Source organism: Aspergillus oryzae, chromosome 1, assembly GCF_000184455.2.
Source record: "Aspergillus oryzae RIB40 DNA, chromosome 1".
NCBI lineage: Eukaryota > Fungi > Ascomycota > Eurotiomycetes > Eurotiales > Aspergillaceae > Aspergillus > Aspergillus oryzae.
Window position 1 is genome coordinate 2,570,607 of NC_036435.1, and position 18,328 is coordinate 2,588,934.

General features: G+C 47.0%; 5 protein-coding genes across 5 annotated transcripts; 3 read left to right on the forward strand and 2 right to left on the reverse strand.

Annotated features, from left to right (window-relative positions):
- Positions 1-773: 773 nt before the first annotated feature.
- On the reverse strand, positions 774-1,941 carry AO090005001457 (uncharacterized protein; the record flags this gene model as incomplete). Its single annotated transcript, XM_023237434.1, has 2 exons — positions 774-791; positions 886-1,941. 2 exons carry the CDS (start codon positions 1,939-1,941, stop codon positions 774-776), a joined length of 1,074 nt encoding a protein of 357 aa, XP_023089379.1.
- Positions 1,942-8,475: 6,534 nt separating this feature from the next.
- Positions 8,476-10,080, forward strand: AO090005001456 (glycerophosphocholine acyltransferase; the record flags this gene model as incomplete). Its single annotated transcript, XM_001818327.3, has 2 exons — positions 8,476-9,266; positions 9,327-10,080. The coding sequence occupies 2 exons, from the start codon at positions 8,476-8,478 to the stop codon at positions 10,078-10,080; spliced, it is 1,545 nt and encodes a 514-aa protein (XP_001818379.3).
- Positions 10,081-10,694: 614 nt separating this feature from the next.
- Positions 10,695-12,482, forward strand: AO090005001455 (MRS7 family protein; the record flags this gene model as incomplete). The annotated part of the gene is made up of 3 exons (XM_001818326.3): positions 10,695-10,761; positions 10,853-11,343; positions 11,409-12,482. 3 exons carry the CDS (start codon positions 10,695-10,697, stop codon positions 12,480-12,482), a joined length of 1,632 nt encoding a protein of 543 aa, XP_001818378.1.
- Positions 12,483-13,440: 958 nt separating this feature from the next.
- On the forward strand, positions 13,441-14,501 carry AO090005001454 (NUDIX hydrolase; the record flags this gene model as incomplete). The annotated part of the gene is made up of 3 exons (XM_023237451.1): positions 13,441-13,546; positions 13,727-14,110; positions 14,173-14,501. The coding sequence occupies 3 exons, from the start codon at positions 13,441-13,443 to the stop codon at positions 14,499-14,501; spliced, it is 819 nt and encodes a 272-aa protein (XP_023089378.1).
- Positions 14,502-16,435: 1,934 nt separating this feature from the next.
- On the reverse strand, positions 16,436-17,694 carry AO090005001453 (DUF2841 domain-containing protein; the record flags this gene model as incomplete). Its single annotated transcript, XM_023237458.1, has 4 exons — positions 16,436-16,677; positions 16,743-17,237; positions 17,311-17,503; positions 17,578-17,694. 4 exons carry the CDS (start codon positions 17,692-17,694, stop codon positions 16,436-16,438), a joined length of 1,047 nt encoding a protein of 348 aa, XP_023089377.1.
- Between the last annotated feature and the right edge of the window lie 634 nt (positions 17,695-18,328).

Below are 18,328 nucleotides of genomic sequence, written 5' to 3' on the forward strand. Positions count from 1 at the left end.
ATTGATGGCGGGGAAGCCCCCAATCCGGATGAGCATGAAATGTGTCCATGGGAGCCAAGAACCGGTACCAACACATGTTATTTGACCGATATACAGGCCTCTTTGGATCCGATTATACTATGGACACAAGTACAAGATAAGAAATATTATCAAAGAAGATAATAATACTGACGTTACTACCTTTCCCAGCTCGGCCCCGAACCCCTAGACTTGAAAGCCTGTTCAGAGGCACCAAATGGCTCATCACAACCATTAAGTAAAACAACAAGTCGCTGGTGTTCATGCAAACTTATCATAACTCAGACAACAATAGTAGAGGTATATCAAATATCATGCACATGAACAATGAACAATGAATTATTTCCCCCCAAGAGATTTAACCACAACGCCTACCGTAACTAATTCCAGGATATCGAGAAGAAAATCAAAGGTGTACAAGTAAAATGAAAATAAAAGGGGGGAGGGAAAGAAAGAAAGGAAGAAAGAGTGGGTAAGCAAATAGAAAAACCAGAAGGTGAGACGGGCCGTAAAGCGGATCGACGATCTAGACGAGTCAAGATGCAGTAAGACGACTGATCTGCTAATACCACTAGTTATGCAGAGTCATATCCAAGGATCAACCCGCCCATAGGTAGTATATGGGTTGACCGGACCTATTAGTCTGATCTTGGATTTCAACTGTCTTCTTCTTCGATCGACCTGAGCCTGAATTATCTTCTGTCTCGCTTCATCCAGCGCTATGAGGACATGGCTCGTTCCATCCTGCAACACTCTCACGCAGAACCGTGTGCCTTGCTGTAGTGTAGAGCATGTCGATGATCCGTTCTTCAAAGATGTTTCATACCGGAAAGTTGTGGCTTGTTTCCGATATTTTGGAAATCTTACATTGCCTCTTTGCCGGTAACTGATCCTCTTTTCACGTCCGGGCTTCTCCCGCGTGACTGGCCCATATCTTTGGTAAGCCGAAATTCGGACGGCGGGCTGTTTTTTCTGATACGGTGTTATCGAGTTCACTGTTCTATCGCTTTCGTCCTCACTTGAACTGCTGCCCATTGACAGCCGGTTCAGATCGGCAGAGAGATAGAGAAAGTTCTGCTGCGGCCCTGTGCTCCCACGATCGGAATAGTTAGAGTAGTTGCTAGAAGAAGTCTTCCGGGAGCATCGATATTCATCAGGGAACTCAGACGGGGCTGTCGATGCTCGTGGTCGTCGCTTAGGCTTGGTCTTATCAATGGAGTGCTTGGACAGCCTTCGTTGTACATAGGAGCGGATAGATTTGCGTACATCGTGGGCAAGTGCTCGCTTCTCAGGTGAAGTACAGCGAGGACTTATCTTCGTAAAGTCGAACGCTGCGAGGTTCAACCTACTGCTATTCTGCTTTCGAGGCGCAGGTGGAAACTTGGGGTATCCAGGTGGTAATTCTGATGGCATCGCGAGCTCTGGAAAGAACTCCCATTTCTTCTCTTTAAAATAATGATTAGGAGCGGCACGGGTTGCCGTCGGCAAAGGGCGATGGCGGTGATGATCATTAGACAATGTGGTGAGCGGCAGAGGTGATGTTTCTAGTTTGTTATATGGCTTCAAGGGGGCAGGGTGATCTATGCTAGAGAGAGGCGAATGGTCGACGAACTCGTCCAGATCATCAGAGGGAGAGCGAACACAAATTGGGTAACCTTCTGACGTCGCATCAGATGTACGGCGAGTTTCAAGGCTGACATCTGTGCTGCTGTCGTCGCTCCATCCCGTCGGACTCTCCATTGAGGGTGTCTCGGGTAGTGGTTTCGCAGGTAGCTCGGGGAGTGGCTTATCCAACCGAAGTGCTGACCGAGCAGCAGGCTGAGGTGTATGTGGAGGCACAACTTTCTCTAGTCCCTCGAGTGACCGAGACGGTCTCACTGGAGGAGCCTGTCTTGGGACAGCGAGAGAGGTCGGCGAAATCATGGCGGATATCTATATTTAAATGGCGTTCGTGACGGAAAAGAATGCTCTATTCGTCCTTCCCCGAGGAAAGAGGGGAGGGAATCGGGGCAGAACAGCGGTGCGAGAAAGAGGTGTTGATAATAAGCAAGTAGTCCAAGAAACTAGCAACCACGCCTGTGTCACTTGAAAATATCGAATAAGGCGAGATTATGCCGATAGCGCCGTACGAGGCTTCCAATTCCAAAGCTCAATATTATTTATTCTTCTTATCTGCGTCCAGGATGACGGTCACAAGACCCCAGTCCCCGCAAAGTCAGCTTGTGGCTTGAGCCCTAATCCTAGCCTGCAGAAGAATTCCCAGTAGCGGAACACGCGGGACCATTTTTTTCTATAAGAAATAAATAGGAAGCAAATAAAATGAGGGAAGCCTGGGGGTTACGATAAGAAGAAATAGAAGCAACAACCGACAAAGAAATTAGAGATAATGTGATATAAAGGGGTGGAGGATGCAGCTAAACGAGGCAGCCAGTTGGTGAATCATAATAACGCTTCAGTATTATTTCCCACATCCCTGGATAGAAATGTCCGGAAATGGCAGTCCAAGAAATAAAAGACCCATCCAAAGTGTTGTGGTCTAGTCGTGGGTCTCCTGCAGGATCGCCATGGCCGTGGTCATCATGGGCAACAATAACCTCATGGACCAACAACAGGGTGACACACCCATGCAAGGGATACTCTGGTTTTGCACCGCCTGCCCCGATATCAACCGCCAAATCGACTATCGTAATAAGTAGATGACGAATGAGTTCGTCCTAGAAGCATAATTTCTGGAACACGGGAAATAAACTCATTACTAGGCTAGTAGATAGGAGGTTATGTGGCATCTAGAAAGGGTTTGAAAGACCGCGCTGAAATATATCCGAAAAGGTAGACTCGGAAGGTAGTGCCCGCAGCGCAGCAAGGAAATCGTCCTTGGGTAGGATAATACCGCACTGAGCAGGTGGATCCGGTACCTACCGTGGTGCCCAGTCTCCACACTTTTGGGGATCATCGTCCTTGACACCGCAATTCCCTTGGAGGCCGATCCAAATGAGTGGAGCGTCACTGCACCGTGAGCAACCGGTATGAACTCGAAGGCCACTAAACTTTGGATCAGCACTCGATCGCGTTAGGCTCTCCATGTGTTCATTCTCCACAACAAAGAAAACATTCTATGCCATGCGCCGCCACATTTCTCAGTAGTCTTTTTCGCCCGATATTAGTGACGAATGCGAGGACGGATAGGCATCGTATCCGCGTGTTCTCACTTTTCTTTTTCCTATTTTCCTCAACAGGCGCAACTTTCGAATGGCTCTGTATCCGTGTTGCGCCGGTCCATAGACACATAGAGTCTTCGTGCGCCACAGAATACAGTATTCATGACATACATACTCTTGGATCTATCACATTCAGCGTCTTGCGGTGAGCACCAATTATACTTCCACTGACAGTGTCATAGCACAGGAACAAGATAGAACGGTGTAAAACAAGAAAGAGAGCCCCTCTTCCATTTTTAATTCATGTGTACCTCAAGCCTTTCCTCCTGATTCCCAAGGAATTGGACCTGGACCCGGGTATCGTACAACGCTAATTCGGATAACCCTAACCGTCACCTCTAATGCCTTATGTCTTCCGATTATAGTAAGTTAAATGTTCTTATTTAAATAGCTCAACTTTTTCTTTTCCTTGTGTAACAGGCAACTTTCTTTGCCCCTCATGTTGGTACAACAATTATGCAGCAGTATGGCGCATGGATAGACTACTAGTATAACTAAACTTGGTAGGAAGAAACTAGCGCGGCGTTGTTCGCTGTGATGGTAGTACCCGTTACATGCAGCAAAAGGTTCCGTAGTACCTGATACTATATCATAACCCATTTATCGCTACATTTAGCGTATTATTAAAGTGTAATCCAGCTTGATTAGTTATTCTCGGCTCTTCTGGTAACACCTTGAGCAAAAGAAACGCCTGTTCGGAACTGAAGTGCCCCGGGCCCGACCATTTTCTACAATGAACGGAATCAAGCTTGATATTATGGATAAAGATAACTTAGTGTCAAACCACAAGAAGCTCGATCATCCCGCAGTCATCCCTGAGATTCTCCATAAATAGCTGAAAGCTTGTTCCCAAATGGGGAATTTCACGAAACATACTCAGGTGACAGCCAGGCCCATGACATCAGAAGAGAGAAATAAAAATAATAAATGAAAATAAAAAAAAGAAAAGAAAAGAAAGTGAGCTTGCAGAACACGGCACATCTCCTGAGAGCAAACTTTTGCATGCACATACTAGAAGTGATGGTACCGAGTGCATCACACATGGCAACCCAAGGATATGGACACATTCCTCCATTGTCCAAAGACAAGTTGCCCTCTACACCTTACCCAATTTGTTCACAATGAACGAGAACTTGAGGCATATCCATGCAGGCTTAGCAAGCTATAACTTACCCACATGGCTAGACCGGACACTAGTAAGGCAGTTTCTAGGATCTCCCTGGAACGGTTCCTCTATCCCTGCACTAGGCCCGCTGTGGTGGTAGTAGCTATACCCCATGGTGCATGCTCGCGTCTGGGTTTCAGCCTTTCAGTCATTAGTTCCCGTGTCGCTCGCGTAATCACATCTGTCCTACCCATGGTCCCTCAGAGATAATCCCAGTCTTCTGGGTATCCCTGTGCTAAGAGCAAATCCCGTTCGCTAAGGCCGCCTGAAGCGGGCTGAAAGAGACTGACAAATCCCCAGTGGTGATTCGAATATATCTCGATTTAGGGGTCGATCAGTCGTAGATAAGTCAAAGTCCCGGCCGAGGAAGCACTTCCACTGAGCACGGTTTCACTTACCCTGAGAACAGCTGACTTACTCGTACCATTCCTGGTGAACTAGACTTCCGGCAGGGGGCAAGGGATGCCTCCGCAAAGCGGGATACGACATAGGCCCGGAGTTAACAGTAAAGTTTCGCTCTGAGGCCCAGCCCGCCACATAGGGAATGTATCAGATCGGAGAACTGAACGGCAAATGAATAATGAATTCCCCGTTCTAAGACATAGATCAAGGGAGTTGCAAGTGACTATACCCAGTTCGGCCCAGGGCTACCCTTGGATCATAGAAACTAGCACTCAACCCGTCCCAACGAGGGACTGTACAAGGTTACTACGCGTGCATGCATGGGAGCTCCTTTTCTTTTGATCAGATGAAGCCAATTACTCACAGCGAAGGGTCCCAATGCACCGGTTAGCCTTTGGTAAACTATCCGTACCCTCTCAGTGAATGCCACAAAAGTAAAACAGCGTCGTTAGGGTTACTAAGCTCTAGATATATCTAAAATCTGGAGTCGCCGTCAGCAGTAGCGAAAGGGTCCAAATACCGACAGCATTTTCAAGAAGTGGGAAGATATTTAGTGCTTTGACAGTTTGTTAATGATGACCAGAAACGTGGCAATGGAGTTTGCTCCAACAAATCTTCCCTAAGTATGTACAGTACGGCTTTCTCGCATGCATCCTTCCGGAATGCAGCCTTCAGAGCATATAATTAGCAACACGGCCATCTTGTACTTCATACCGACCGATGATTGATGCCTGATGCTCTAGGTTTTATATCGCTCTTTTAACTGATCAACTCTCCAGACTACTGTGTAATCTGCAGTAACCCATTAGGAAGGCATGCTACCAGCTGGAACGACGTTAGAAAAAAAAAGAATGAGAGGCAGGGGTGAGTTGTTCCTAGCGTCACTGCATAAATCACATAGTAGATGTCATATCCCCTGGACAGTCCAGTGGAGTTTATAATCACGAAGTCGAGCAGTTGTAGAAGAAGCTTTAACAGTGACCAGAGCTTGAAAAAGGACCCTACCTTGCCCAATGCCAGATGATCCTTGGATCCATGCGTTAAGCTCTGTCAGGCATGTCCACCCACCACTGCTGAGCTTGCGGTCCCAAAGTTGCCAGTGAGATGAGACACTTGGTCTCTAATGCTTACCTGTGGCACGTTGAAGAGTTGATACAGCGCAGGGGCAAGCTCCCAGAGGGTGGCTAACGGGGTAAATATCCGGGACCGCATGGTACAACCACGTGTGGCCGAAGTGTCAGACGTCTTTGTTGATTTTCCTTGGACCTTTTCCTTGGATATAACAAAAGAAACGATCAAAATAGGACAGGCGACGGATGCGTTACAGAGGTATCTCTCTGTTCTCAAGACACTATCCGCTGCATGGGATCACTGCATTTCGAGAGACACTGATACAGAGAATAGTAATACACTTCTCTGTTCTTTACCTCACATAACCGGCCTCCTACTAAAGGACGTCTTCGGAATGTGTGGTTAGCTAGAAAGCTCATTTTGTTGATTTTTATGTGTTCTGGAGAGAAGGCGTGGGCCACCCGCAAACGATAGCATAAGATCCCAGCGATGAGTAAATGGTCACACTAGGAAGGATTTGGTCAGTACTTCTTGTACACATACCAACGATCACCTACCAGGAGCACTAGGAGGAGCGGTAACATGCGGTTAGATTCTAGGCTCCCCGGCGCACCTGCATAGCTAGACGCTCAATAGTTAGGCTCTACCAGGTAATAGAAATTTGATTGATTGATAAGATCCCAGCCATTTTGTATCTTGATTAGTTCTTTTCGAAGGACTTTTCGGACATAGTATAAATCTAGTTATTTGAACCATGTCATGCAGGCCGAAACTTATATCTGAGTACCATGTGAGGAGAGAATTGTAGTTAGTAAAGCTGACTTAAGTAATCCGAAAGGAATCTTGAGTCTTTAAACAGTTTGTGAGGAAATATTAGCACATCAAAAGTCAACGAGCGAAGGCAGCGTACTAGTACATCGTGACCACTCTATACTCAGCAACAGCCACCAATTCGAAGGATTCTATTTGTGCGCATGGACAACAGATGATTCGGTCAGGGCTGGCCTGTGGCGGCGAGAGGCGGGGAAGACAACACCTAGAATCGAACACGCAATCCAAGATGACGTGAGCTTAGTTACTTATGTCGAGATTTGACAAGCTTTCACAGTAAGTAGTGCTCCTCGCTTCTCAATCTGTGCTTCAGTTCTTTCAACATAGTAAGATGACTCTAACGGCTATCAGTCTTCCTGAGCATCTTAAATACCAACAAAGCAATGGCGCCCTCATTTGCCAAACTTTATATCCCGGGTATATATCATGATATACAAGCATCTCAGACACTTAAGACACCATTTTGAAAGATGGTATATTTCTTCAAGCCCAGGTAGACTCCTATGTTATATTGTAGAGACTGCATCAGTAGAACTCGGAGCATATCAAGGATAAGGAATGCCTGGTACAGGTGACGGGTCTCAGAACTATGTAGCCAGGTCTCCAAGTTCACAATATTGATTCATCTGTTACCCTAGCTTGTGAGAGTATGTAACTTATCAAGCTATTTCATATTTCTACCGATTTTCACAGTTTACGTGCTGTTGAAACATCTTTTTCAGGGAGAGAGTAATACCCATATTCCGGGCGGGGTAAACTATATACCACGCTCTGCTTGAAGGGCTTGGCTAGCATTAAGGCGCTTCTGACGATTAGTATTATCTTGTCTGCTCATACTGTCCTAGGAAGACCAGCAGAGTTTTAAGACAATGGGATCAGAGCACTCAAGAGGGACATTGTCTATTTCTCCCTTGTCTTCATCACGTTGGAAACCTGGTGAATTTGCTCTACGAGGACCACGATATAGGACGTTGTTATTTTGGATACCAGCCACTTCTATTATTTGTTTTCTCTCCTACTTTCTTTTTGTATGCTATTAGTTCTCAACCCACGGATGGTGTCTTGTTCCTCCTTGAATGTCCTTGAGCTGCATCCACAGTAATGCTGAGGACAACGCATTCAACATCTAGACCGGGAGCGGTCTAGAGATTGATTGGAAACCCTGCGGGATCATGCACCCGGATACTCAGGTTTGATTGGTTCCTTAGGGGTAAGGCCCCATACTAATCAATGCAGATCCCGCCGCTGAGGGTCCAGAAGTGGACGAAGAACCAAAGAAACGCGGCCACTCAGCACTGACCAACCATAGCCTACGACGCGTGCACACTCAGAACCTCAACTTCCAACTTGTCCTCAACATCTTCCCTTTCCTCGGTTTCCCCCCCACACTTTGTGGTTTTCAGTCATTCGTCTAGCTCTACTGGTGGTCATGCGTATGGATCGTTGAAGGAGACTGGAGGACTTGGATCATTTGAGTGTGTATCGAAAGTTTGGAACCAACCTATCTACTGCGCTCGTCCGAGTAAGTACTTGGTTATTTATATCGGTCTTTCATAGATCGATACGGTACCCACTGATTCTTAATTTCCATGTCTCTTCTTTGAAGATATCAGATCGTCTGCTTGTGATATTTGATTGTGATTATCAGATCTGGCTGATCACGCCTCGTGGATAATCATGGGGATGCTAACGTTCGCCCGCTTTCTTACTAGACCCTATCCTCACTACCGTGACGGCCCGACGATATTCTCTTTCCAACAGAAACTCATCATGGAGGACGGCGCCTCCTACTCGACCGGTGACTCGCCTGATCTCCAGGCGATCCCAAGTGATGACATGCTGTCGGACTTGGACGATGTTGCAGGATCCTCTGATAGCTTTTATTCGCCGTCTGGCACACCGAGAAGGCCTTCCTTCTCATATCAGGATGATTGGGAGACCTTTCCCCCATTAGACAAGTTAACGGTCTTCGACTTGCTCGACAACTTCTCACTGTCCCAAAGACTCGAAAAGCTACAGCATACCATCAATATGCAGAAAGAAAAGATGAAGAAACAGCGGGAGAAGCTGAAGTACACCTCCGCAACCGCAAAGGATCGCGTGGTGGGAGAATTTAAAAGGCGCGTTCCCACTGCGGACGAGCAGCTTGACAAGTATCGCCGCCGTATGAAGGTCGGTGTTGAGCGCCTGGGGAAGCAGTGGAACGCAACCGCAACCGTTACATTACGTGAGAAGATCTCGTTCATTGCAGGTGTTCTCAACATTTTCTTCAGTGGCTATCTTATTGGAGCCCATCCGGAGTCTTTCTATATCTGGTTCACCGTACAGCTGGCCTACTTCATGCCGATTCGATACTATAGGTATCACGCGAAAGGTTATCATTACTTTCTGGCTGACCTCTGCTACTTCGTCAACCTATTATGCATGTTGAGTATTTGGGCCTTTCCAAATTCCAAGAGACTTTTCATTAGCGCGTACTGTTTGACTTTCGGCAACAACGCTGTCGCGATCGCTATGTGGCGAAACTCCCTTGTATTTCATAGTATGGACAAGGTCGTGAGGTAAGAGTCATGCTCGTTACATCCCTCGAGCACTATCTTATTAACTGACCGGTATCGCAGTCTGTTCATTCATATTATGCCACCGGCAACCTGGCATTGTATTGTTCACTTGACTTCGGCGGAGACATTGAAGGAGAGGTTCCCAGCGATCTACGACATTAAGTTCAGTGAGCCTGGGTCGCCGGACCACTTCTCGCTCCTGTCTATGATGGTCTGGGCAACAGTACCCTATACGATATGGCAGTTATCCTATCATTGCTTTATCACCGTGCGACGTGCGGAGCAGATTGCCGCAGGACGCCCGACTAGCTTCACATGGCTCCGCAAATCATATGCCAAGGCCTGGATTGGTAAAATAGTTTTAAGCTTGCCCGAATCGTTACAGGCTCCTGCCTTTATGTTGATCCAATACTTCTATGCGATTTTGACGATGATCCCATGCCCGCTCTGGCTATGGTCCCGCTGGGCTAGCGGGCTATTCCTGACTGGGCTCTTCATATTGAGCATCCACAATGGCGCAACATACTACATTGATGTTTTTGGCAAGCGGTTCCAGAAAGAACTGGAAGCGTTGAAAAAGGATGTCGCACGGTGGCAGTCTTCTCCTGAAGGCACAGCTAGCCCGACTATTCTGACATCTGACAGCGCTGTTGCCACCGGCACGCATGTCTTGGATGATTCTAAAGGTGCTGCAAAGAATGGAGGATCCGACAAGGCAAGCATTGATAAAATACCTCTGCTTGACTCTACCGTGACCGCGAGCGGTATAGAAGAGGCTGCTTCCGGTTCCCCGTCAGTGCGAGAGAGGAAATAGGTCGACTCTCAGTTCCAGATACTTATTTAGATGTTGTCGTTAGCGTCTCCCCGTCTTTTTAACCAAATTGCGAATTCTGTTACTCATGCAATTTTGACTTAATGATACCCAACTCACAAATCAGTCGTTCTCTGCCATGGTGTTTTACGAGATACACGCTTTTCATATATAGACCCGCTCTTGTTTCATAGCTGAAGACGCAAGTGTTTGCCTTTCTTGTTATGTACTGCCATAGAACGCCGAACAATATTGTTTTGTTTCTATCGTCAAGCTCCTCTCTGGTTTTGGTGAGGTATTTAGGTGGACCCGGTAGATTGTTGCCGCCGAGGAAATCGGCAAAGCTTATTGCGACCCCCGACTGATGAGATAAACTCCGGCGGCGACAAAATGTAAACTCCGAGTATCGCAGTCACGTGAATGACCGCTTCTGGACTCCAGAACTTAGGAAGAACGACGACACATCATCACTCCTTTGATATTCGTGCCAATTCCATTTGTGTTATCTACCTTGTGTGAAATCATACAACTTGCTGTATTATTTTGGTCGAAATTGTTGCCCCTCTCTTTCATTCTTACTTGCTCTTTGGAGCACCTCCTTTCCAACGCCTTCCGTTATGTCTGTCAGCATTAGATCGGCTAGACTTGTGCGCAACAATGCTGCATTACGCCCCAGTTTGATCGGTACGCTTGTGTCGCTACTGCTCGTGTTGTTTCTATGTTCTGGTATTGCTGGGAAGGCCACCTTTTATGACTAACATTTATTCTTAATCAGCCCGGCCGCGCTTCACGGGTGCATTGGGCGCAGTTTCAGCCGCCAATCTCCGGATCAATGGCCGAGGCCTTCCATCTCACATACAAGCCTTAGCAATTCTGGTCCCTCACCATGGGTACGCTACAGAGCAATCAACTTCTACCTCCTCATCGAGCTTTCCTCCGCCCGGTTTCAACGCCGAGCAAGCGAAAAAGCCCATCGTTCCAGAGCCTGCTAAAAATGATCAACAAGTTGTTCCCAAATCAGAATTACCAGTTACCCCGAAGAACAATGCTCAGAGCAAAGATAAGTCAAGTGAAGCAGGAGCAGTCAAGGAGGCTGCCGAGGAGAAGAAGGAGCAAAAGAAGTTGACGATTGGGCAAAAGATCAAGAAGGAAGCCCAGCATTATTGGGATGGCACCAAGCTTTTGGCCACGGAAGTCAAAATTAGTTCCAGACTAGCATTGAAGATGGCAGCGGGTTATGAGCTGAGCAGAAGAGAACACCGACAGGTTCGCTCCCCATCCCCTTGCCTCTACTTTTATGCTTGGCAATGCTAATTGCTCAATGCATTTAGCTCCAACGAACGGTCAAGGATCTTGGTCGCCTGGTTCCATTCTCTATGTTTGTCATTATTCCGTTTGCGGAGTTGTTGCTCCCTGTGGCTCTCAAGCTGTTCCCTAATATGCTGCCGAGCACATACGAGGGGCAGAAAGCTCGCGAGAAGAAGGCATTGAACCTGAGCTCTACACGGAAAGAAGTTTCTGGTTTCTTGAAAGATACGCTCAAGGAGAGCGGTCTTCCCGTGACGGCTGCTACCGTCAAAAATGAGGAGTTCGCAGAATTCTTCAAGAAAATCAGGACAACCGGAGAAGCACCTTCGACTGAGGATGTTATCAAAGTTTGCAAGGTTTTCAAAGATGACCTGACTCTGGACAACTTGTCTCGGCCTCAGTTGGTCGGTATTTGCAAGTATATGAACCTGAATTCGTTTGGCACTGATGCTATGCTCCGTTACAACATCCGACACCGCATGCGGCAGATCAAGCGCGATGATCGCGCTATTTTCTACGAGGGTGTTGAATCTCTTTCTGTGCCAGAATTGCAGATGGCATGCGCTTCTCGTGGTATTCGCACTCATGGTGTTTCCCCTGCTCGTCTGCGCGACGATCTCTCCACATGGCTCGATCTTCGTCTCAAGCAAGGCGTCCCATCTACGCTTCTTGTTCTGAGCAACGCATATGTTTACGCGCAGGGTGGTAAAGAGACAGAGATGTCATCTCAGATCGAAGCTCTTCAGGCGGTGCTGTCCAGCATTCCCGAGGAGCTGTTCCATGAAATTGAACTCGAGGTACACAATGCCGAGGGTGCTGCCACGAACAAGCAGCGTCTTGAGGTTATTAAGGAGCAGCAAGAGCTCATTGAGGAGGAGAACGAGCAGAACAGCGAGAACGAGGAGAAGGGTGTCGCCGCGCCTAAGGATCATGAGGATATTGATGACAAGGAAGAAGTCACCATTGAGGCCAAGTATCAGGGCCAATCCGGCGAGGCAGCCGAGGCTGTGGCCGAGGGCGAAAAGGTAGAAGAAGCACAGTTGAAAGACCCTTCGACCCAAGCCAAGGATGGAAAAAAGGAGACGACCTCCGCTTAAGGACTCGCCGGATTTGCATACTATGACATAGACTATCCTCCATCTGCTCTCCTTCCCACTCTTTATCTTGTTTGTGTTATTCTTGATACGATAGACTACTTTCTTGTTTAATCTGCTTGATCATGGTCCACTGGCCTGTGTGGCTAGTTCTTATCTGCTCTTTGTCATACTACATGTATCCTTTTATCATTACTTAGTGATGTCTGGCTCCATAGACACCCGGAAATTATGTGAAATATACCTGCTTTGATGTGTTTGTGCCTCGCTCCTGACATTTCATGTACTTCGAATAGGAGGTCTAGCATCAGACAAGGCCAGTATAAAATATATTCATGGACTTCTCAAAGTGTCAGCTAGTTCTGCTTTCCTGCATCGCGAAACAGTATGCATAGTTCGTCCGAGTGTTGCGATGGAATAGTATACGAGGCTAAAAAGTCATTTAGATGCATCGGCTGCTGACCCTCGATTCTCCACTATAACCTCGGCAATCGTAGTATGTTGACGGATCATCTTCACTAGCATAATACCGACCCTCAGCATAAGCTAGTTCATACAGATCTAGTACTGGGATCTATCGCTTCTGCCATGCGGAGTCAAGCGATCACTCGAATCATCCTGGGTCCTCGCAATTTTAGCATTAAACGCCCAAGCCACTTACAGAAAATGCCACGTCTGAACGCTGTCTCACAGGTATGGTAGACCATTCAAGAACTCATCCTTTCCAGTTAAGATAGGAATAAAGTGTTTCCATGAATTTATCACATAATCCTTGTCTTATGTCTTGTGGAAATTCCTATCGTTCCATGAGTTGTTCTCATCTGTTTTGTTTTCCCGCATTATCTACCGAGGGGTTTTATGACGTATTCGGGCTAACAACAGTCGGCCCTATTATCTTCGATGCCAACAGGATGCGATTGATCGATTAAGATCGTATAAGCCACCACCAACCAATTATGAAATGGTCCCGTTGTCACGACGAGCGGCGGTTTTGCTGCTGCTCTATGCGGATCCTAAGGGGGATCTCCGGGTAGTTCTTACTATGCGGGCAAAGACTCTGAGTTCGTGTAAGTCATCCGCAGATTTGCTTAAACCCTGATGAGATACAATGGAATATATCGAAACAACAACAGCCTGACTCACGTTGTATATAGACGCTGGCCAGGCGGCGTTACCTGGTGGTAAGTAAGCCTGGGCATAATGACCGACAACATGTATCATCACTAAATCAACACCAATCACATCAGGCAGGGCCGACTCACTAGAAGAAACCCCATTTCAAACAGCACGACGTGAGGCGCACGAAGAGATTGGCTTGCCAGATAATGACCAATCGCTCCCTCAGCCCTTTGTCGTGGAGCATCTCTGCGAATTGCCGGCCAATCTTGCGAGAACGGAGCTTGTGGTTCGTCCATGTGTAGCACTACTTCACTCATATGATGAGAAGACCGGTCAGGATGCTGACCCTGAAGTGACATTAATCCCTAAATTGGATGCCAGGGAAGTTGCGGCGGTGTTCACGGCGCCATTTCATAATTTCTTACGTATGAGCGATGAGGGTGACTGGGGAGGAAGTCCATCGGATTGGTATCAAGGTGCTTGGACGGAGTGGCATCAGTCTAATTGGCGCAGTGAGTACATTCTGGCAGATATCTTCCCTTCCTCTGTCTGTTGGCCATGACTGACTAGACAGTGCACCAATTCTTCGTCCCTGTTCGACCTCAGTCGGTGGTCAGACCTCGCACTGCCAACCAACAACAGAAAGATGCTGTCAATGCTCTGGAAGAAAAGGAAAAGTCTGGTGTGTTGACACGCTATCGGGTTTTCGGAATGACGGCTCGAATGCTGGTGGATGTTGCGCGGGTTGCATACGCAGAAGAGCCGGAATTCGAACATAACAGCCACTTTGGAGATGAGCGTCTTATCGCTCAGTTGCGGAAAATGGGACGTCTAAGTCCTCTCCGAAAGTCTGGGGATATTCTGACGCGAGAGGATATGGAGAAAGCTGCCAAGCTCAGCTAATACAGGCAATATATCTGTATGTAGCATGCACCTACAATGTGAATGAGTTAAGACAGGAAGGTGCTCACACTCATGGGAAAGCATCTTAATATCATGATCAATGAAAGTATCGCTCCTTCCATATTCAGGCACAGATGGTATATATTCGGGGGGAATGTTCGATCAGACCACGAGTATGAATCTTCTTACATCCGCCACCCCTCCTAAATACTACCGTATCCTCTACCATTATATCACTTATACTTAGAAACAAATTCGATCACTTCATACACACCATTTTGCTCAACAAGAATCCAGATGCTACCCAAGAGAACCCTCAACAACTTCCCGCTGAAGATTCGCTATGAGATTTTCATACTCGCTATGACACCTCCGCATGCCGAATGGCTCGACCATCCAATAATCTACTTAAAAAATGACCGGGTGAGGAAGGTCGTCTGGGGAGACTTGGACCCAACTTATCACAACCTTCTTCTCACAGACAAAATGTGCCATTGGACAGCCGAGCGGGCTCTTTTCTCTCACTTTGTCTTCATGTACGCAGAGCCATTAGCTTTGGAACTACCATACAAGCTTAGGTGGAATATAAAACACTTCGCCTACCGCCCGGATCTTATGCATGACACCTCTCATTTTTTCAACTTGATTGACATTCGTCGACAGTTATCATATCTCACCACAGTACACATTGTGATCCCACAAAGGGGGGAGAGAATCTCGCAAAGGATTACGACCGATGCCGAAACATTGAAGTTTATTGCCCTCATTTTCCTTACGCGCTATCGAGTCGCTGTTGTCGGGCAGACTGAGCAGGATGGGTGTTGGGACATTGAATCGGGACAGGTGCTATACTCGGTAAGGAATGCACTGAGGGGGTTAGAAGGATATCGACATCTCAATATGTTCTACAAACCCCATGGCCAGAATCCACCCATCGAGTTCGGCTGTACGGATACCCTATGGACGAGGGAAGAAGACCTTGGACTGCTGGAAGACCGTAAACCAGTCGTTTCTGAACTTGAAAACATGGCCCTGATTCCTAGAATGAGGAGCATCTTATCGATCATGAGTACTTATAGCGCCACTTAGGAGACAGAGCTTATGGCTTCGGTAGATTAGCTTGTTCTTGCTAGGATAGCTCTGCTTAGTTATGTATCTTCATGTATTATTCGGGCTGTGTTGTCTAGCATTTTGCGATGCGGAGCTCTCGCATGGCAGATTGATATCATAATCCATTCTATGTTTAAAGGAGCTAAATTGCTGAATTTCCCATCAGGACAAAGTTCCTTAGTTGCTTCAATAGTGTACATTGGTATATATCCGATAAAGAAAGAAAAGAGAGAGAAAAAGCGCTATGGGGTGGGATCTATCAAATATTTCTGCTACTCGCAATCAACAAACAGCTCCATTAACTTCATTAGTATCCTTGGAACGCAAGCGACTGATGCGCTTGAGGGATACTGTTCCAAAATCCGGTTTGAGTATTTTGTCCAGGAGGTTGTGTGGAGATATGCTGTGTAAAATAGCCTGGAATACACGGTGCCGTGGCATTGACGTCTTTTGATGTATATACTCGATTGGCCTCATTGGACGACAGCATAGATGAGGTCAGGTCGGAAGAATAACTTGTGAGGCTACTCTCCAAGGAGCTCTTTCGACTAATGGAGGGAGTTGAAAGTGGAGATAGAGGAGCGCAGGCGATCTGACCCAGTGGCTGTCTTGCTGGTTGGCTGTGCTCGGTGGAGGAATGTGCATCGCTCTCGTAGCTTGGCTTATGACACTCGGACATGTTTGAGGCATCTCGCTTAGACTTGATAGTGAGGTTAACTAGTGGATTGGTGTTGTCGCTGGAGGAAGGCTCGTGCAGCTCGGCGTCAGCACCGGCCTCAGCCAAATGGACATGGGAGACGTGAATTATAGTGTCGCCGCCTGCTTCAGTGGTTAGTCCTACCGAATCTCCTAGTAGTGAGGTATGTCAAGGGAGTCATACTGATTTTCCCGTCTAGGTAGAGCTCTTCCATCTCTCGAACATAGTAAATCTCATCCAATACACGTAACCGCTCTGCCGGCATGATCTGTCGCCGTACATCTTGTCCGGCATCTTTGAGTTTATCTGCTGTTATTCCATGACTATCTTTCAATTCGCACAAAATGTGTACAAGGAGACGAATTCGTTCTGCATAGAGGGATTGAGAATCAGCATGGTGCCTCAGATGAGCGCCTGGAATGAATATGGCCTACCAGCTTTCAGGAGATGATCGGGCTCCCTATGTGTGACACCTGTCGGCCACCATTTTGGCTTCGTCAATTCTGGATCTACTCGCTGAGACGATCCTGCGGTAGTCTTTCGTCCATTGTATGGGTGGTTGACTTGCTTGCGCGGCTCGACTAGTTTGACGAAGGCCTTTGCAATTGCTCTGCAGTTGAGCTGTTGGAAGTTCTCAAATGCTTTTTCATAGTAAGTCCTTAAAAGATTCTTTTGCCCAAGTCGAAGTGCCGTCCACCTGATCGTTGCGCCAGGAGAATCCGAGTCCGAATCACGACGGACATCGGAGCTCACGCGCCTAAGGTTCCGCCTATGACGCTTGTTCTGCAGTGACTGCCATTCGCAAGGAATGAGCTCAGGCTGATACCAGCCTGCCTGATTATGGTGGTGGTTATGGTGTTGTTGTTGTAAAGTGAAGGGAGTATTGGACAAAAAGGGTTTGACATCGCCGTCCATGTGACTCACGGAGTCTGCCGCAGAACATCACCCTGGTTATTACTATGTTCTTCTTTTAATGCCCTCATCGACTGCCTCTTCACTTACTGGCGTGATAGCTTTGCAAATCAGACTGCCATCCGACCGTGGCCGATTTGAGAAACCTTTCCTTGACGTCGTGCGTGAAGATAGTTTTCTCATAACTCGCGATAGAAGACGAAGCCTCCACGCCGAGTTCTCCATTGCGGTTGATGTATAACAGAGCGAAGTGTGGGTAAGGGAAGTTGAATGTGGTAGTCGTCTGCGAGCATTCCTATCCATGATATCACATCAGACTGTGATGCGTCTGATTTAATGGGGGGCTCTTGCTCATACCGGTGCCTTCGACCGAGTCATATCGTGATATGGAAGCATCTGCGGCTGCTCTTCTTCTTTCGCAGCTATGGGCTGACCTATCGCATCCATACTGTACTCTGGACTGGTCATACTCATTGTACGAGATGAGTGGTATCTCGTTAAGGGCTGTTTCTGTTTAACGCCACTTGTTGCTGGTATGGTTTGAACGAAAGTAAATGCTTGAATGACAACGAGAATTAACTGTTATAGGGACACAAAAAGAGACAGCTAAGTCATGAGGCGTCTGCAGGAATTTAGAATTTCAGGGGGGTTCAATGAAACCATATCTACGGCCGAGAAGAAGCCAAATATTATACGATGAGGAAGAACAATACCCTTATTGGAGTACGCGGCCAAGAGTGAAAAAAGTACGAATTCTAAATGAACAATGGGTCATGTCAACACGACTGTGGCTGTTACAATTGACAAACTAATGCAAGGAAAACAAATATCTACAGAAGATCGAAGCCACCAACTATACACCTAAACTTTCATTATTCTATAAATGGGGACAGGGCTCCATACTTGTGCATGACTAGGACATCATTTCCCAAAAAGAGAAAGCGAAGGCTGAGGCTGCTCATGGCGCCAAATGCTGCCAAGTCACACCAGAAGCATAGATGATGTCGTGTTTACAGATATAGGGATGAATGACGTGCTGTATTCCCAACGCCTGACAGCTTGGTGGCCTGAATTACATTCCTTATTTGGCTGATGATCAAATGAATGA